The sequence below is a fragment of the Lepus europaeus genome, chromosome 19 (assembly GCF_033115175.1).
Source record: "Lepus europaeus isolate LE1 chromosome 19, mLepTim1.pri, whole genome shotgun sequence".
In the NCBI taxonomy this organism is placed as follows: domain Eukaryota; kingdom Metazoa; phylum Chordata; class Mammalia; order Lagomorpha; family Leporidae; genus Lepus; species Lepus europaeus.
The window spans coordinates 19,098,814-19,115,236 of NC_084845.1; the positions used below are offsets into that span (position 1 = coordinate 19,098,814).

Genomic DNA, 16,423 nt, shown 5'->3' on the forward strand with positions numbered 1-16,423 from the left:
CCTGGGCGGGGGTCCCGGGGGCTGGTGGGGGGGGGCCCGGGGCGGGGGCGCCCCCGCGGGCGGCCGAGTGACACGATCATCTCCTTTTCCTTTAAGCTTGCCTGTTGCCGCCGCCGCCGCTCCAGCCGCGCCGCGGGCAGAAGACTGGACCGCCGAGCCCCGGGCCGCGGCGGCGGCGGCGGCGGCGCGCCCCCCCTCCCGAGGCCGTGACCCCCTGGCCGGGGGCGGGGGGCCGGGGCCGGACCGGCCGGGGCCGCTCCCGCGCTCCTCCGCCCGCCCCTCCGCCCGCCTCCGCCGCGTCTCCCCGCCCCCCAGCCCCGAACCCGGCGCACCTCGTCTGGGGACGGGGCGGGGGGTGGGGGGGCAGGGCCGCCGCGGCTCCCCGCCCCCTCCTCCTCCGGCCTCCGGAGCGATTTGTCAAACTTCCCATTCCGCCGGCAGCGCGGTCCTCCTCCTCCTCCTCCTCCTCCTCCCGCCCCCTCCCCCGCGCTCCTCCCTCGCCCGCCCTCCTTCTTCCCTCCGCACGTTCGGGGAGCGCGGCGGAGCGCGGCGCGGGGGGGACGCGGAGAGCCGGGGCGCAGCAGCAGCCTGCGGGCGGCCGCTCTCCGGGGGGAGCAGCGAGCAGGCCCGCCTCGCCCCCCCCCCCCGCGCGCGGGCCCGCCGCCCCTCCCTCGCGCGCTCAGCCCGGCGGCGGCGGCGGCGGCGGTGGCAGTCGCCGGAGCAGCATCATGCCGAGGAGGAAGCAGCAGGCGCCCCGGCGCGCAGCAGGTACGAGCCGCTTCCCCTTCCTCCCGCTCTCCGCCTCCTCTTCCTCCGCGCGCCCCGGGCCGCCAGCCGCGTCCCCCGGGCGGCTGCGGGCGCCCACTAACTCCGGGCGCCCGACTCTCCGGCCGCTCCGCGCCGTGGGTGCGTGCGCCCCCCGGACGCCCCGCCGAGCGCTCTGCCCCGCGTCCCGCTCGCACCCACTTGGGGAAGCGCGCGCGGGCCGGGCCGGGCCGGGCCGAGCGGACGGGAGGGGAGCCCCCGGGGTGTGTGTGTGTGTGTGTGTCTGTTGCGGGGCGGGGGTGGGGTGGGGTGGGATGGGGGCGGGCGGGGTCGCCTGAGTTCCCCGGGACACCGTCCGTGTCCTCCCGCCGCCAGCCGGCGGGGCACTGCCCGGAGCGTGCGGGGCCAGGGAGCCGGACCCTCGGCCGCCTCCCCGCCGCTCGGATCGACCCTGCGTTGGTCGGGCCCACGCCGGGCACGGCGGTGGAGAGCGGAGCGCGCGGGGTCTGGGTATTGTCAGCTGCCTGTCAGGCCGGCGCCCCGCGCGGGCACTCCCTCCGCCGGGCCCCCTCGCTGCGGGCACCGCGGCTCCCACCCGCGTCTCCTCCTGCTACACTTACTTCTGGGACGCGACACTACTTCTCCCCACCCCACCCCACCCCCCACTTGATTTTATTATTTTATTTTTTGCCAGGAGTGTCAACTCCCGTTAAAAATGGGACGATTTTCTTCTTCTTATCATCGTTATTATTATTCTTTCCTTTTCTGGCAAAGGCGTCGCTGAGAACAAAACAGAACCGTCTCTCTCTCTCTCACACACACAACATTATTTTGCAATAATGTCGGTTGGGGCCATGCTGCCTGGAAGAAGGGTTTCTGGCCCGTTGCCACCCTTGATTTGATGACTGATTGATCGCCCGTCATGCTGCTGCCTTTGATCTATTCATTCCCAATAAACATCAATAAATCACTTGCAATAGTGAGGCCGGGCTCCGTGACGTCAGGATGGCCCTGTCAGTGCAACTTGGGGAATTTGGGGCGGATTGCCCGGAGGACCACATATGGACGCGATGGGTTTTGATGGGAGTAGCACTCTTCTGCAGAGGCTCAGATGCTGTCTCCAGGGGAGGCCCGACTGGGTGTTCACTGCTTTTTCTCTTCTCTTCTTCCACTTCTTGGGCTGGAGTTGGGGCGGGCAGGGAGAGGGGCCCTTCTGGGAGGAAAGGGCTGAGCCCCCTGGGGCGCTGAGCGTGGAGCTAAGGGGTGTTGGAGTAGGTGAAAGCGAAGGTGACTCTGGCCATGCCAGCCCACACTGCCTGGGGGCTGCACTCTGCATACCCAGAGTCACCAGGCAGGGAACCTTAGAGCCCTTCTCCTCTCCGAACTGTACTTGTCTGTGAGTGTCTTCAGAAAATCGCACCAATGAACAGACTTGGTTTGGGGCATACAGTGTAGGTGTTGGCCCCCTGTGCCCGGTGATGCCCGCCTTGAGAAAGTTTGAAAACGCCAGTTGTGCCGGTGGGGCGGAGTGTGGCCTCCCAGCTCACCTCCTGGCCCCCCATGCTGCCTGCCCATCCCACTGTCTCCTTGAAATTCCAGGCTCAAGCAATGAGCCGATCTGCCCAAAATAAACTCTCAAACTTTGGAGGGATCCTTCACAAAGTTGGGTGGTAGGAATGTCTTGGGCTTCTTCCAGTCTCTGAAATTTTTTCTTTCCTTTTTGGATACACATTTTAAGGTATCTGCGTGCCTCAATCAAGTGAACCATATGTGATTACATCTTTCCATTTGGTTCAGAACTCTCTCTTACAGTTCATCTTTTCTGTTGCACCCTGCCAATCTCAGACTCTTATTTGATAACTTCTAAAAATATTAGAGAAGGAGAAAACGCACTGTTGGTTTTCTTGCTTTTTTTTTTTTTTTAATAGCAACCTGTTCGCTAACCTTTTTTTGCACCTTTAAAAAAAAAAGTCAGCCAGGAAATCTCAGGTCAGTTAAGAAAAAAATTCATTATATAAAAACTTGACTGCACGACTAATAAGAGATGGGAGAATGGTTTTGCTCTATCAGAATGACCCGTCAAAACGACTTTGTTTCATATTTGATTTAATTGTCTGCCTCCTGACAGGCACATTCATCAATAGCTTAATGGTCAATCAGAAGTTGGCAGCGTGAGTGCTTTTCTGTTCTTTCCCATAGCCTGGTTTTGGATTTACTTTATCAGAATGCTTCTGCCCTAATGGACGTGTGCAGGAGGGGGTGGAGAATGACTGAAGGGCTACTGACTGAAGAAGCGTGGAGAGAAACAACAACAAAACAACAACAACAACAACAACCACACATCACATGTAGGCTGGAGTGGTGTGTGCACAGGCCAGTACGTGGGCTCTGTGAGTTTTGTGTTTGTTTGCTTGTTTGTTTGGATGGACAGGAAACTTCCCATTTTCTCTCCTCACCCATCTTTTTTTTTTTTTTTTGGGTTCTCTCGCAGCTGTGCGTTAGAAGGTTCCGGCCTGCCTTTGTGGCATACCAGGGAGTGATGACAAACTGATGGCTTTGTACTGATAGAGAGAGTTGGGGTGTGTGTGGGGGGGAGATGTCTGCTGATCGGTAACTGGAAATCCAGTCCCCAGCAACCTTGAGAATACTCGGGAATTTTTTTTCCCTCTCCAAACTGAAAGGTCCGCTCAGCCATAAAAAAAGCAAAGTTGTTTTGCCAGCTTCATTAGTGTTCACCTAATTAGCTGTAAACCTGATGGATTCCTGACAGCTTTAATGATTGGAGATGACAAGCTCGACGCAGTGTCATCCAGCAGAATTAGGTTTGCAGCTAGTTTGATGTAATCAAGTTGATATTACACAGTCCTGGCTGCCTTTAGTTGTACATTAACTCAATTTTCTACTGCAGGTGACAAATGGGCTTTGGTACCTGGATAATCATGTCACAGGAATTAGGGCCCTTTTAATGGTCTGGGGTAGAATAGCAACCACAGCCGGCCGGTCGGGGGCTGGGTCGAGCTGCTCCACGTAGCGCACAGGTGCACACATGGATGCCACACGGAGCCGCTGCCTGCCGGAAGGCCGAGGCAGCCTGCGAGGATCCCTGAAAAGACGAATTTCTGTACTTTGGGGTTTTTCTTTTCCCGATCGAGATGGTGCATGGCTTGGTGGCTTGTCTCAGAGACAGACAGGTTGGGTCCTTCACCCGCTGAAGGAGAACCTGGGTGGCGGTTTGCTTTCTCGGAGTGTGGAATTGCTAAGGGTCAGGCGTGTGCACGTGTGAGTGTGTGTGTGTGTGTGTGTGCGCGCGCGCGGCTGTGGCTGCCCAGACGAGCTCAGAGGGCAGGGCTAGGGAAAGGCCAGCATCTTCCGGCAAAGTGACCATCACCTCTTGCTTAGAATTGGGCCACCTCACCTTCATGGTGTTTGTTTCTCAAGCCATGTTTTCTGAAACTACCAGGAAAAAAAAATTTAGAATACTACTCGATAGCAAGTAATGCCTCATCTATGCATAGACATTTCCCTGAGGAAAATGTGAAATTGTAAAAGGCTAATGCTAAAAAAAAAATTCCTCAGTGGACAACAGCTTGCCATTGAGCTCTGGAGTGTGGTTCGTGTGCAAAGGGACTGGCCTTCCCGGGAGCTCTCTAGGAGCCACGTGGTGAGGGCAACCCTGTGGGCATCCTGACTCTTACACAAACTGGGACCCCTTAACGCTTACGATTCGCTGGTGCCGCAGCACACTGCGGGGACGCCAGGCCTGGAGCCCCTGGGCCAGCCTGGGAGGAGGCCCACCTGGAGGTGTCCTGCGTGCCCTCCCGAATCCCAGGCAGCCCAGAGAGGGGCTTCGCCTCCCTTCTGGGAAGCACAGTGCAGCCGCAGCCTTGGGGGATCCTACCGGGCAGGTACTCTCTGCAGCAGGGTGGCAAGGTGACTGCTTTTGGCTGTTCTGTGATTTCTATTTTTTCCCTCCCCCCACTTCCTACGAACTGTGAAGGAGCACTGCACATTTTTATAAAAGGAAAATCCTGAAGATGAAAAGGAAAAACAAAGGGACGGGAGGCAGGGGCATTCCCACAGACATCCACATAGGGGAGAGAATCTTCCAGAATCAAGCGGCTGTGCCCCCATTATCTTGACAACTGTCAGTTAGGGCTTCAGTGCTCTCCAGGGCCACACTTGATTGTGAGCGGCTGCTGTTGTCATTTTTGTTCTCGGTTTTGCCTTGAGCGCGCGCCTGGAGAGCAGCGAGGTAGTCAGAAAGGGGTGTTGCTGACTCCTGAAATCGCCTCGCAACTCTGCTTCCCCCCTCTTTTTGAAAGATGGTTTCGCAAAGTGATCAGAATGAGAGGCGACTGCTCAGGGCCGTGGGAAAGGCCGGGAAGCCCAGGTGGGCTCACAGAGGGAGAACCGCTGCTCCCCCCACCCCCCGCTCCGTGGCTGGGGTTTCTGGAAGGAGAAGTGTCTGCCCCAGGGCCACGTGCCCGGGCTGTTTCCCATACTTTCCCTTCTCCACGTGTCCGGGTGGAGTCAGGCAGAAGGGGAAGGAGTTGGGAAGTCCCTGGTCCTGGCATGCGCCCGCCATGTTTAACCTAATAACGCCGGCAGCTCCTGGTGACACCAAGTGCACTTGTAAGGTGTGCCTGCCTCTCCCTGCATGAACCATGAAAATGGCTTTGGTCCTGTTGTAAAAAAGAAAAAAAAAAGAATTAAAAAAATAATAAAGTAAGGCATGTGTGTTACCCCACTGTGAGTGTCCGGCCCAGTGGGAGCAGCTGTTTGGTAAGGGTCGTGGGGCAGAAGCACACTGTGGGTGGCATCACTTAGCCTCAAACCTCTCAGGTGCTCTGTGTGTGTGTGTGAGTTATGCTCCAAATTGTGGTTTCTGTGTCTGCCGTTAAAAATGAAAGGTGAATACAATATATTGTATTTGGTAACAATGATATGGACTGATACATCCAGACAGATAATGTGCACTTGTAATTAGACTCAATAGGCAGTCATTTTTAAATTCTTTGACACATGCATAAAATAGTCATATAATAAGATAAGATGACAATTTTATGTTAGGTTGATAAAGTGTCCTGATACATGCATTTAAATGTCTGTAAGCCTTTTTTTAAAAAAAAAAAAATCCAGACAGATTAATTCTAGTTTCCAGTATTTGCGGTTAGTCATTAAATTAATTTTTTAAATCCTACCAAACAATGGCTGTGAATGCTTTTTTTTTTCCAACCCCTGCTTTCTGTTTTATTTTTCTTACCTGAATTCAAGGAATGGAGCCATCGACTTGATAGCTTTTCGTACTGTTTCGACATTTGTAAGAATTTACATTATATGTGGACTTGAAAAATTTAGGCTACTGTGACTAGAATAATACTATGCTTTTTGGAACGAATAATAATAATAATAATAATAATAATAAAGACAGTAATAGAACATCCTCTGCTTGTGACCATTGCCTGCAGAACTGTCATACTCCAGGCGTAGGAATCTTTCTAATAAAGATTACATAGTGTCCTTGACCAAATATTGAATATTTTATAAGCCCCGTTTAAAAAAGAAGACATTTCTAGCACATACGCTTGGTTTGATCAGCATTTAGATTCTTGGGTTTAATTACTTTCAATTCTATAAACTGTTCTACTATTTCAGCAGGAGTAGCCCAGGAGATGGACGGAGGAGGGAGAAAGCGTCTCAGTCAAGGTCGTGTTTACCTGCACTTTCTGGCCATCCGCTCACCTTCCTTTCCCAGCCATGCCAAGGTGTGGCTCTTGAAGGAGAATTTAGATTTGTTTGGGCTTAATGATAAATTATTAATTCATACTGTCAGGACACATGTTATTAATTAGGACTGTGTTTTCTTCATCCAAAACAGCTGTTGGGGAAACAGGGCAAGTTCAGATGATCTTTGGGAGGGCAGACACCCTGGCAAGGAACTTCCCAGCTCCTCCTGGTCGTATTCCTGGTATTCCTGGCTGCCTGGCTTTGGGGATAAAGGATTGCAGGGGGCGGAGCATAGGAGAGAGAGAAATGTCCATTCTGGACCCTCCTGGGCACTAGGGAATGCTCCTGTTCGCAGATTGAAAACGGAAGGACGTCAGGAGTACAGGTGGGGTCCCGAGGTGGCACCACTGAACCTCCTGTCCACTCTGCCCCCAGCTCCCTCTGCACCCCACCCATTTCTCTTGCCTTTTTTTTTTTCTGCCCCCTCCTTTCTTCTTCTTCTTCCCCTGGGGTAGGCCAGAAGGTCGTGTTCACAAGTTTACAGTAGCAGAAAACAAAATGCTCTGATGCCTGTTTGTTTCCCAAACTGGAACCCATCCTTCATGGTGAGCCAAGGGCTGTGTGATAACATACGTGCAGGGACTCCAGCTCAGTTACTGTGGATTTTCCATCCCCATCATTAAATCTCGTCCTATGTATTCAGTTTCCACGGAGTTCTTTGAGAAATGCATGTTGCATAAAATAGGCAATTTTTAATGAACAATTTAATGTAAATGGGTTTTGAATTTAAATTAATATTAATGAAGCCTTGAGTGAATTTATTTTGCATACGTAAAGACTTGTAAGTCTTTCACCCATGCGCTTTCTCCTTTATGTAGTAACATTGGTTGGCTGGATTAACCAGCACCTTTTAAAGATTTGCACTTTAAAAATGAATTCGATTTTATATTGTCCACTGGAGCCAGCACATTGTTAAGTGAAAGCGTTACTTCTTTTTAAGAAAACACCGCTTCCTGTCCTGTGAAACCCCTGGGTTCCCAAGGCTTGGGGGCTGCCGGTGGTCTGGCCCTGCTCCTGGAGAAGGCACAGCCCAACAATAGTTAGCACAATCAAGGTGTTTTCTTTCTTCTGCCTCCCTCTAATGCATATGTATCCTCCAACGATGGGAAGTTCTGTAATTAATTCTGTTAGGTGTAATTGCGATAATCACTTTGCTGTTACACATAATAAAGGTAATATGGTAAGCACATAAAAAAATATAAACACCTTATTGTAACACCACTGCAAAAATGCCTTCCCAACAGGTCTGGTTGACAGACAGCTGCTCCTGACTGCATTGGTCATAGGTGATAGGTGACAATTGACCGAGCTCTGTTCATTGATATTCCAAAGGGGAGGCGTTTATTGGAAAGGAGGGCTCTCCGAGCTGGTTGCCTAGGAATTTCAATGCCCATTTCCTTAAAGATGTGGCTCGTGATGGGGAAGGTTTTATCCTCTGTAGGCGATCGGGGTGAACGCTCCAGAAGGGGTCCTGGGGCAGGGAGAGCGTGGCATGGGAGAGAGTAAGGGGATCGGGAGTGTGGTCAAAAGGGGTTCAGAGCAGAGCCGATGCTCTGGTGCTGGTGTTCTCGGGCTGATGGGAAGTGCCGTGTGTGTGTGTGTGTGTGTATGTGTGAGATAGAGAGAGAGAGCGCCAGCGTGTGAGTGTGTGAACATGTGCGTTGGGGCACCTTTCTCTAACAGTGCAATAGTGAAAATGAGACGGGAGTATTTACTCTATCGTTACTATTACTCCCATCCCACACCTTGCCTGGGGGAACCTGGGGGTGGTGCCTAACTGTTGCACAGTGTGCCAGGGAGCTGGCTCATGCCGCTTGCTGGACTGAAGCCAGGACCCTCCTCAAGGCCCCGTCCTTGGGGCCTCGGCACCTCCATCCTGGATCCAGGCTACGGGGCATCAGGGGAGTGTGCTCTGCCCGGGACCCCAGGCGGCTTGCGGGGAAGTGGGGATGCTGGAGTTTCGTCTGCTTGGTGGCCTTGGTGTCAGACTCCCAGGCAGTGCTCTGGAACGCCTGTCCATAGCTGGACCCTGGCCTGCAGGGTCCTGCAGCCCCTCTCTCGGCCTCACGGTTTCCACGTACGTTCCCAGCATTTATGTTGCATCGTCCCCTGTGTTTGAACTTCTCGTGCTCAGAAACACGACAGAGGAGAGTGAGGGCCCGAGAGGGGCGTGCTGCGGTGCTGTGTGTCTGATGCAAGAGAAAGGTGCAGGTGCGCTAAGGTGGAGGCGAGGTGGAGGTGGGTGCCACGACAATGCCCTGGCCAGGGCATAGGGCCTGGGCAGCCCGGCCTGGCCGCTGGTTTGAGCCCATTGGGGTTCAGCCTCGGCCGGGAGAGAAAGCAGGATCTGCCCCGTGGGGCCTTGGGCAGGCAGCCTCCTGCCTGCCAGGTGAGCAGGCTGCCAGAAGGAGGGTGCCGGGGTCCGGGCCCCCCTGGCCTGGGCTGCAGGCCTGGCAGTGGCTCCCAGGCTGGTTTTGATGGCGAGGATGATAAAAGGTCTGAGAACTGCATGGGCCCCTGTAATCAGGGCCAGCGCTGACATCCTTCTCAAGTTTGACAGCTTCTTCCTTTCCTCCACTCACCGCCAAGCCCTTCCTCAACCCGGTCTCCCTCCCCCCTGCCTGCCTGCCGCCCACCCCTTCCCTCCCTCTCCTCCTCTCCTCCTCTCCTCTCCTCTCTCCCTCTCTCTCTCTCTCTCTCTCTCTCTCTCTCTCTCTCTCTCGTTTCATGTTCTTGATCAGTCTCAGATGCCAGGAATTATTTTTTTGCGGGCGGGAGGGGGAGTGTTGCTTTAGGTTTGTGGGTTGGGCAGGTGTAAGAGGAAGTCTGTGTTTTTTTTTTTTTTTTTGTACTGTAGGCCTGTTGCTAATTAATGTTCCTCCATAAGATTCTGTCGGAGTTGAGTAATGTTTTTGATCTTTATGCCTGATAACTGCATACTTAATGAGATTTCAAAGCTGTGAGTGCAGCTCCCTACAATTATTGACAGATGCCTTTTCTTTGCCATTGGGTTCAGCTTCATAAATCCTCTCGCCGTAATGAGGTTCAGCAGTGCCACCCTGGCAGTGAGCTAATGAAAGGGGGGAGGGCGAGGCGGCTCACGGCTGTCTGACACATTTTTTTCCTTTAAAATTTACTATGCAGATGTCAAGCTGTAGGACGATTACTTCAAACATGCTAATTTTTATCTTGCTTTTGTGTCAGCCCTTTGCCATTAAAAAATAAATAAATAAAAGGACTAACCTTACTCCACTTCATTTCTCTCTCTCGCTCTCTCTCTCTTTTTTTTAAGTCACATTTTTAATAACCCCTGGTGTGTGACTGCCGGGGACGTTGACACACGCGTGGCCTTTTGCAGGTATCCAGTGGCAGAGCTGTTTTTTTGGTTTTTTTTTTTTTTTTTTTTTGCCATCGGAAGGGCAGGGGGAGGATGGAGTGTGATCTCCCCAGGCCTCCCATCAGCCTGCCCTAAGTGTGCACTTGAAACGTCGGAGAATTCATTTCAGAGTTCTGAAACTAAATCCTGGAGGAGAAGAGCTACACCATGCCAAACAGTCGATTTCCTTTTTAGCAGAGTCATATATCACTGACCCACCCTTCCCTCCTGACAGAATGACATATGTCATTTATCATATGGGCCCCAGCCAGACAACAGGGAGGGGAGGGGAGCCGGGTCCATGTGATGCTGCTCCTCCTCCTCCTCCTCCTCCTCCTTGTACAGTACCGAACGGCTTGCAGAGAGCACTGCTGATTTGGCGAGAGGCAGAGGGAGGAGAGAGAGGAGGCAGGGGAGAGAGGCTGGCTGGGTGTGCAGCGTGGCGGCCGTGAGATTGGCAGAGGCTGGGCAGAGGTTCTGTGCCTTGGTATTATCTGCTAAGCCGCCCTTCCGACTCCACCCCCTTCCCCCCTTCCCAGTTCCTCTTCTCTTTTCCCTTCTTCCCCCACCCCTCCTTTGGTCTGGGCTGGGGAGGAAGGCAGGCTGACAGGTATCATTCAAGGCAGGCCGGCTTTGCGAGGGGTGGTCTAAATGAATCTCAGGGCTCCAGGCTTCGCATGATTCAAACGTGCGTTATTGAAGATGGATGTTCCTTAAAAAAAGATTGATGGTGGATGCCGGGCCCGGGGTGCCATTTATCATTTTGAATATTATTTAGACTTGCCGTGTAAACCTGTAACTTGAGAGCAGGACGGGCTGGGGCAGGGTAGGGGCCTGTGTGTGTGTGTTTCCATCGATCGGCCTTGAGTCCTGACCAGACACAGCCCTCCCAATTACAATAAAGAACACCCCCCCCCAAAAAAAAGAAGGTGATGGAGGAGGGGGATGGGTGGACGGGAAGGTTCTAATTTTGAATAATTTCCAAGGACACCGAGGGAAAAAAAATGAGGTGGGTATGATTTACACTGAAGCTAGCAGGCAACTTTCTCTCCCCCCCCCACCCATAGAGGCAGTCACGTACGAAACATTAAAATATAAACAGAGCTGCAGTGGCTGAAGCCAGAACCCTTGTCTGATGTTTTAAACTGTGTGTCATGCCTTTCTTTTTTTTTCTTTTCCTTTTTTCAAATCTGTATCTGAACAGCTTAGCACAATATAACTGTTAAAAAACCGCCGGTCGGCTCGGGTCGTGGTGTGGGAACGAAGCAGCAGAGACTTCCACGTCTCAGGCATACTGCAGATACAACACGGTCCTCTGCGGCTCCCCACCCCTGCGCCCAGCAGCCTCCTCGCCTCCCCTGGGTGTCTGCCTCCGCCCCCCCCCAGCCCCCCCCCACCGCCAGCAGCACCAGGACTGATGTGGACAGCTGTTCGCAGGCCCCGCCGGTCCATCACCCCTGGGCTCTGTGCACCAGCACACCCCCACCTACTGGAAGCACTTAGGGACGCAGGCTGCCTCGCCGCCGGGAGCCCCTGGCTGCTGGCGGCCGCGCCGCCGAGGCCCTGGCCTGGCCGCCTCCTCCGAGGCCTGGCCGCCGGGCTCCCCCGTGGAGGAAGCACACTGAGTCTCTGCTGGCCTCCTTGCTCCAGCTCCTCCACCACGAGAGCCCCGGTGGTGCAGATTTAATTGCCGGGGATTCTATTAAGTGTGTGACTGTATTTGGGTTTGCTAATTAAATTTCAGGCTTCCTGTACGGCTGATAACATAGGCATTCTTTTTTTTTTTTCTTTTTTCTTTTTTTTCCCCTTTCTTTTCCTTCTTCTTCTTTTTTTTTCCTAAATGATGGGACAGAAAGTTAGGCCGGGGTGGCTTTTTAATCTGAAGCAAATAGCATCTAGAATGTGTGGAAGGGCTGACTGTCCCTCCCCGTCGGCTGCGGGGACAAACTTTTCCCTGCCATGGAAAACGCCCGTGTCCACCGGAAGCAGCAAAGCAGTGGAGAGGCCGCTTGCTCACTCGCCGACTCCAGGCAACTTGGTGTGTGTGTCTGTGTTTATTTTGAAAGAACTTTATTAGCAGCCTGCCACTTTGCACCGCGCAGGAGCATGGCTTAGAATTCAGTTTTGGGCTGGCCCAGCTGCTGTCACCTATCCGGGCATTTGTAGGGGGTGGGGGGGCGAGGGGAGATCAGATGCTGCTGCCTGGACTGGCCTGCGGCCATCCAGAGGTGAGACTGCTCCTTGCTGAGACGTGACAGGAGAAGGCGAAACTTTGAGCCTCTGCCCTTGCACTTGGGCAGTGTTGGCGGTAATGGGAGTACAAGTGCCAATTTGCAGGAACCGTGCTAAACACCTTTGATACAAATGGCATCGTCCCCTTTTTACTGATTAGGGAAACTTTGCTATTGCTAGGTGCAAAGTCCATTTCAGGTATAATTGGTGAGGAACTGAGTGCACTCATGGGGAGAAACCTTGTTTTGGTTTTTGTTCGCTTCTCCTCTTATCCCCTCTTCTCAGTTTTATGGCTGGAGACATGATTTATTGCAGCCATCCATCTTGGGGGCTCATCCATCACACCCGGGTTGCTAGGAGATGGTGGCAGCAGCTGTTTGCTCTGAATCAGACAGAAAAGTTGTCAATCATCAAAGGCAGGTGAATAGCATTAGAAACACGCTATTGTCAGACGGAATAATTAATCAAAGAGAGAAAAGATAATTAAAAAGATATGACCCTTGCAAGTACTTGCTCTGGGTTGCCTAGAAAAAAAAAAAGAAAAAAGAAAGAAAGAAAGAAAAACTGCCTGTTCTTTTCTAGACACTTAAGCAGCTGAGGGCTGATAAAATATGCACTCTGCAGTGCATAGTTTTTAATTAATTGAAAAAGGTTCAACATTCAAAGACGATGCCGGAGAAAAGTCCGGTTATGAGCAGAAGTAATATTTATTGTTTGCTTGAAGGGCTCGGCACAGAGTTCTAACTTTCAGTTACACATCTCTGGCTTCCCTGGCCGGGGCGGGGGGGGGGGGGTGGGTGGCACGGGCTGGGGTCTTCAGGTGGCCTCTTGAGACTGCTATCCGTCCCCTGTACTCCCCCGCCTGTCCCGCTTGGCCACACCAGCGGCACGGAGCAGGGACTCTGCCCACCAGACTTAATTCCCTGCTGCAGTTCTGCTGGGTCTGAAAGTCTTGGAAAACAAGACTTTTTTTTTTTTTTTTTTTTTTTTTTTAAATGAAGGTGGGAGACGTGAAAGACATGCCATGAACTTCACCCTCAGGGTCCACCACTTCCCCTGCCCGACATCTGACCTGGATGAGCTCTGGGTCCCAAAGGGTCATTTCAGGGGCATCCTGGTGGGTCCTGCCTGCCAGGTGCCTGGGAGGGCGGATAACCTGGCCTCTTAGGGGTGGCCCGCAGTTCCTTTTGGGTGCCCGTTTGAGTCTCTGAAAAATCATTGGTGAGCTGGGAGAGTTCATTCTTGGTTTTCCCGAAGCTAAACTATTCTGGAGGAATTGGAAAATGTATTAAAGACTAGACAGAAAGTGGCATCTCCGGAGTGGCTTTTCAGTTAAATTTGCTGCACACCCTGAAACAGATCTACTCTTTTATTTTTGGATACTATGCTTGATTTTCACACTATTCTCTTCCCAAAGAATAGCGGGGCTTCTAAAATTAGCAGGAGGAGAAGAGGCTTGACTATTAGAGCTGGTGAGAAGGAAGGAATCAGTGCTGTCTCCCGCGGGGTCGCCGTGTTCAGGGTGCACCCGGTGGGCTCACGGGGCACTCCGTCCTGCGCTCCCTGCACGTGGCGTGGGTGGCAGTGCCGGGGAGTCATTGCCAAGAGCCCCAGGAGATCCACCTTGTCCTGTAGTGTGCTTGGAGCCCGCTGAGGGTGACACAGCTCTGGCCTGTTGGCAAGAGAGGCTGACCGAAACAGACTCACCTAAGGAAAGGCACCTGCCCGGCCTGCTGGAGCCCTCCAGGGGCCACACCTGAGCAGGGGGCTGGAGGAAGGCTTCCTGGTCCCAGCTGGGCCCCCAGGGGAGCAAGAGCCTGTGGCCTCCAAGCTACTACTCAAGCTCCTTGAGCTGGAATCTCCTGGGGCCTCTGAGCTCTGGAGTCAGAATGGCAGGCATCTGTATGTCTAGAATTTTCTGACCGAGAGGCAGTTGGCTTTGGATTTTCTGGGGGCGACGCTTGCTCTGCCCCATCCTGGGGGCAGATTCCAGGGCCTGGGAACCTCAGATCTGTGCCTTGGGCAGGTGTCTCATGAGAACCGGCTGCTTGGGGCAGGAAGGGGGCTGTGGATGGGCAAGTCTGTGGCCCCTTCAGATACCTGCTGCGAAGGCACTCACGGTGGCCCAAACAGTTCCACCATGTAGCGGCTCCTTGGAGAGGGGAGGAGGAAGAAAGTTCCCTGTGATTCATCGATGGGAGATTTATGGATTCATACATGAAAAAGTCAGCCCTTGGTGCTAGCGGTACCCCCACTGAAATTCTAATCCCCTTTGAAAAGGAAAACAAAGCCAAGGGTAGGAGTGAAAGCTGTCAGGTTGGGAGGAGGGTCCGCGGTCATTTCATTCTGGGGTGGCGGCTGCCATCCGCTGCTGCTTGTTCGTCCAGGTAACCTTTGGCCGCCGCTGCAGTGACTCACCGAGGAGGTGAGAGGGAGGGGAGGAGGGACGGCGGCTCACAGCTTCTTGGAAGAAGGTGCGTGCTCAGTGAGCGTGCACTTGGGCCAGGAGTCCAGCGTCTGTGTCGCCGGGGGTCTGGTTTCTTCGACAAGGGATGGGGGGATCAGGGCTGCACGCCCCACCCTCTGCCATGTTCCAAGTTCATGGTTTGTGTTTATGACCTGAGACTCCACCGAGCCCCGCGTCCACTGCACTTGACAGCACAGCGTTGTACCTGAGTGATGCCCGCTTTGCCCTTGCAGCTCCCCAAGAGGGGTTACCTGGAAGGCATTTTGGATGTTGCTGCCTCAGCTGCCAGAGACCCCCACCCTGTGGGTTCAGCCCCAAGTCTCAGCATGGGAAAGAAAGGGGGCACAGATTCGCCAGTGTGTCTGCCTGCAAGCGAGGATGCTTGGGAGATCCCTGCCCACCCAAGATGCAAAGAGGGCTAGGAGATGGGGCTCCCGGGTGTTTTGTTTTTCGTGTGGCCAAGGACTGGGCTTTCTGCACGGTCCGCACCAGGCCTTTTTGTCCCTGTGCCGGGCCCGTAGTGAACCGGCCGTGTTAGGCAGCGAGTAACCTGCCCTCGGTGGCGGTGGCACTGGTGTTGGCCACTGCTGTGTTGCTGAGTGAAATAGGAAGGCAGCACGGACCCCATGCCACGTGAGCCAGACTCCCACCACGCTGGGGAGGCGAGGGAGTCACAGAGCAAACACGTAGGCAGCTGGGCAGAGGCAAATAAATAAAATAACAGTGCGTGCTTGGTTCTCAGGGCCCTGCCACCCGCGCCCGCTCACGCTGGGCCCTGGCGCTGCCGAAGTGTGCGTGGGGAGGGAGGAAGGTATTATTTTGGAAACACGTGTCCCGGCTCCTTGTGAAAGAAGTGAAGTATTTAACATTTCTCCGAGGAAGACATCTTTCATTACTTGACGTGTTCTGTGGTAATGATTTTTTAGTTCAACAAACAAGCACTTATTAGCGTGCATGCAGGAACCCAGCTGAGGTGGATGGCAGGGCCGTTTTTAATGGAAACTCACCGGCCAAGGTGAAGGTTGGCCTGGCTGGTCCAGGGAGTCCCCAGGTGACGGTTCCCTTGGCGTGGTTGGGCAGCCGTGCCCAGCGCATGCGTCCCACCGCTGGGGCCTGCTGGAGCCGAGAGAGAGAAACCGGCATCCTAATTCTCTCTTTGCTGTTGGTCGCCAGCACAAAGGGTGCTGACACACACAAGGCGGTTGACAGGCGGGTCTGCCTGCACGGGGCCCGGAGTTTGGTGCAGGGTTTGCTGGTATGATGAACTGTTTTGGTCTGAGATGATATGGTGGGTGATGTGGGGTGGGTGGGGAGGGACCACTAGAGTTGTGTTTCTGTGTTGGGCTGCTGTGAGTTAACTTGTCGTGAGAGCCAGGGCTTCAGCAGGAGATCCGAGCAGGTGCATCTGTGTGGGGAGCGTGGCTGCCTTGTCCCTCGCCGGGCTCCTGTGCCCATGCTTGATCCTGTTTTCAGAGTAGTATGGGAGCAGGCCTTGCTCCCGGCCCTCTGTGGGTGGGAGCGAAGGAAGTGAGGGTGCCATACACTCTCCTTACTGTGGCCCCCACACCCCGGCTCCCTAGAGAGTGGCTTTCACCCTGGTGTATTTCACTCTTCTTCTCCTTGCACCAGTAGCAAGTGCATGAGCCGACTGATCTCAGTGCGACCCTGGCCACGCTGTGACTCGCTCTCTGCTTTCCCTGACATCCTTGTCACGGTGCCCATGAAGTTAGACAGACTGAGCCGTGGAGCTGAGAAACCAAACTGAGAGACTAGTGGTACCTCTGGGTGGCAACTCC

General features: G+C 53.7%; 1 protein-coding gene across 2 annotated transcripts in view; it reads left to right on the forward strand.

Moving 5' to 3' along the window:
• The first annotated feature begins 706 nt into the window (after positions 1-706).
• The window catches only part of TSHZ3 (teashirt zinc finger homeobox 3), a 72,485-nt gene continuing 56,768 nt past the window's right edge, over positions 707-16,423 (forward strand). The window contains exon 1 of one of the 2 annotated variants that reach the window (XM_062177173.1): positions 707-768. In XM_062177173.1, coding sequence (XP_062033157.1) covers positions 729-768 — 40 coding nt within the window. In that variant the 5' untranslated portion in view covers positions 707-728. The remainder of the gene's footprint in view (positions 769-16,423) is intronic. The other variant, XM_062177172.1, reaches the window with a different exon arrangement.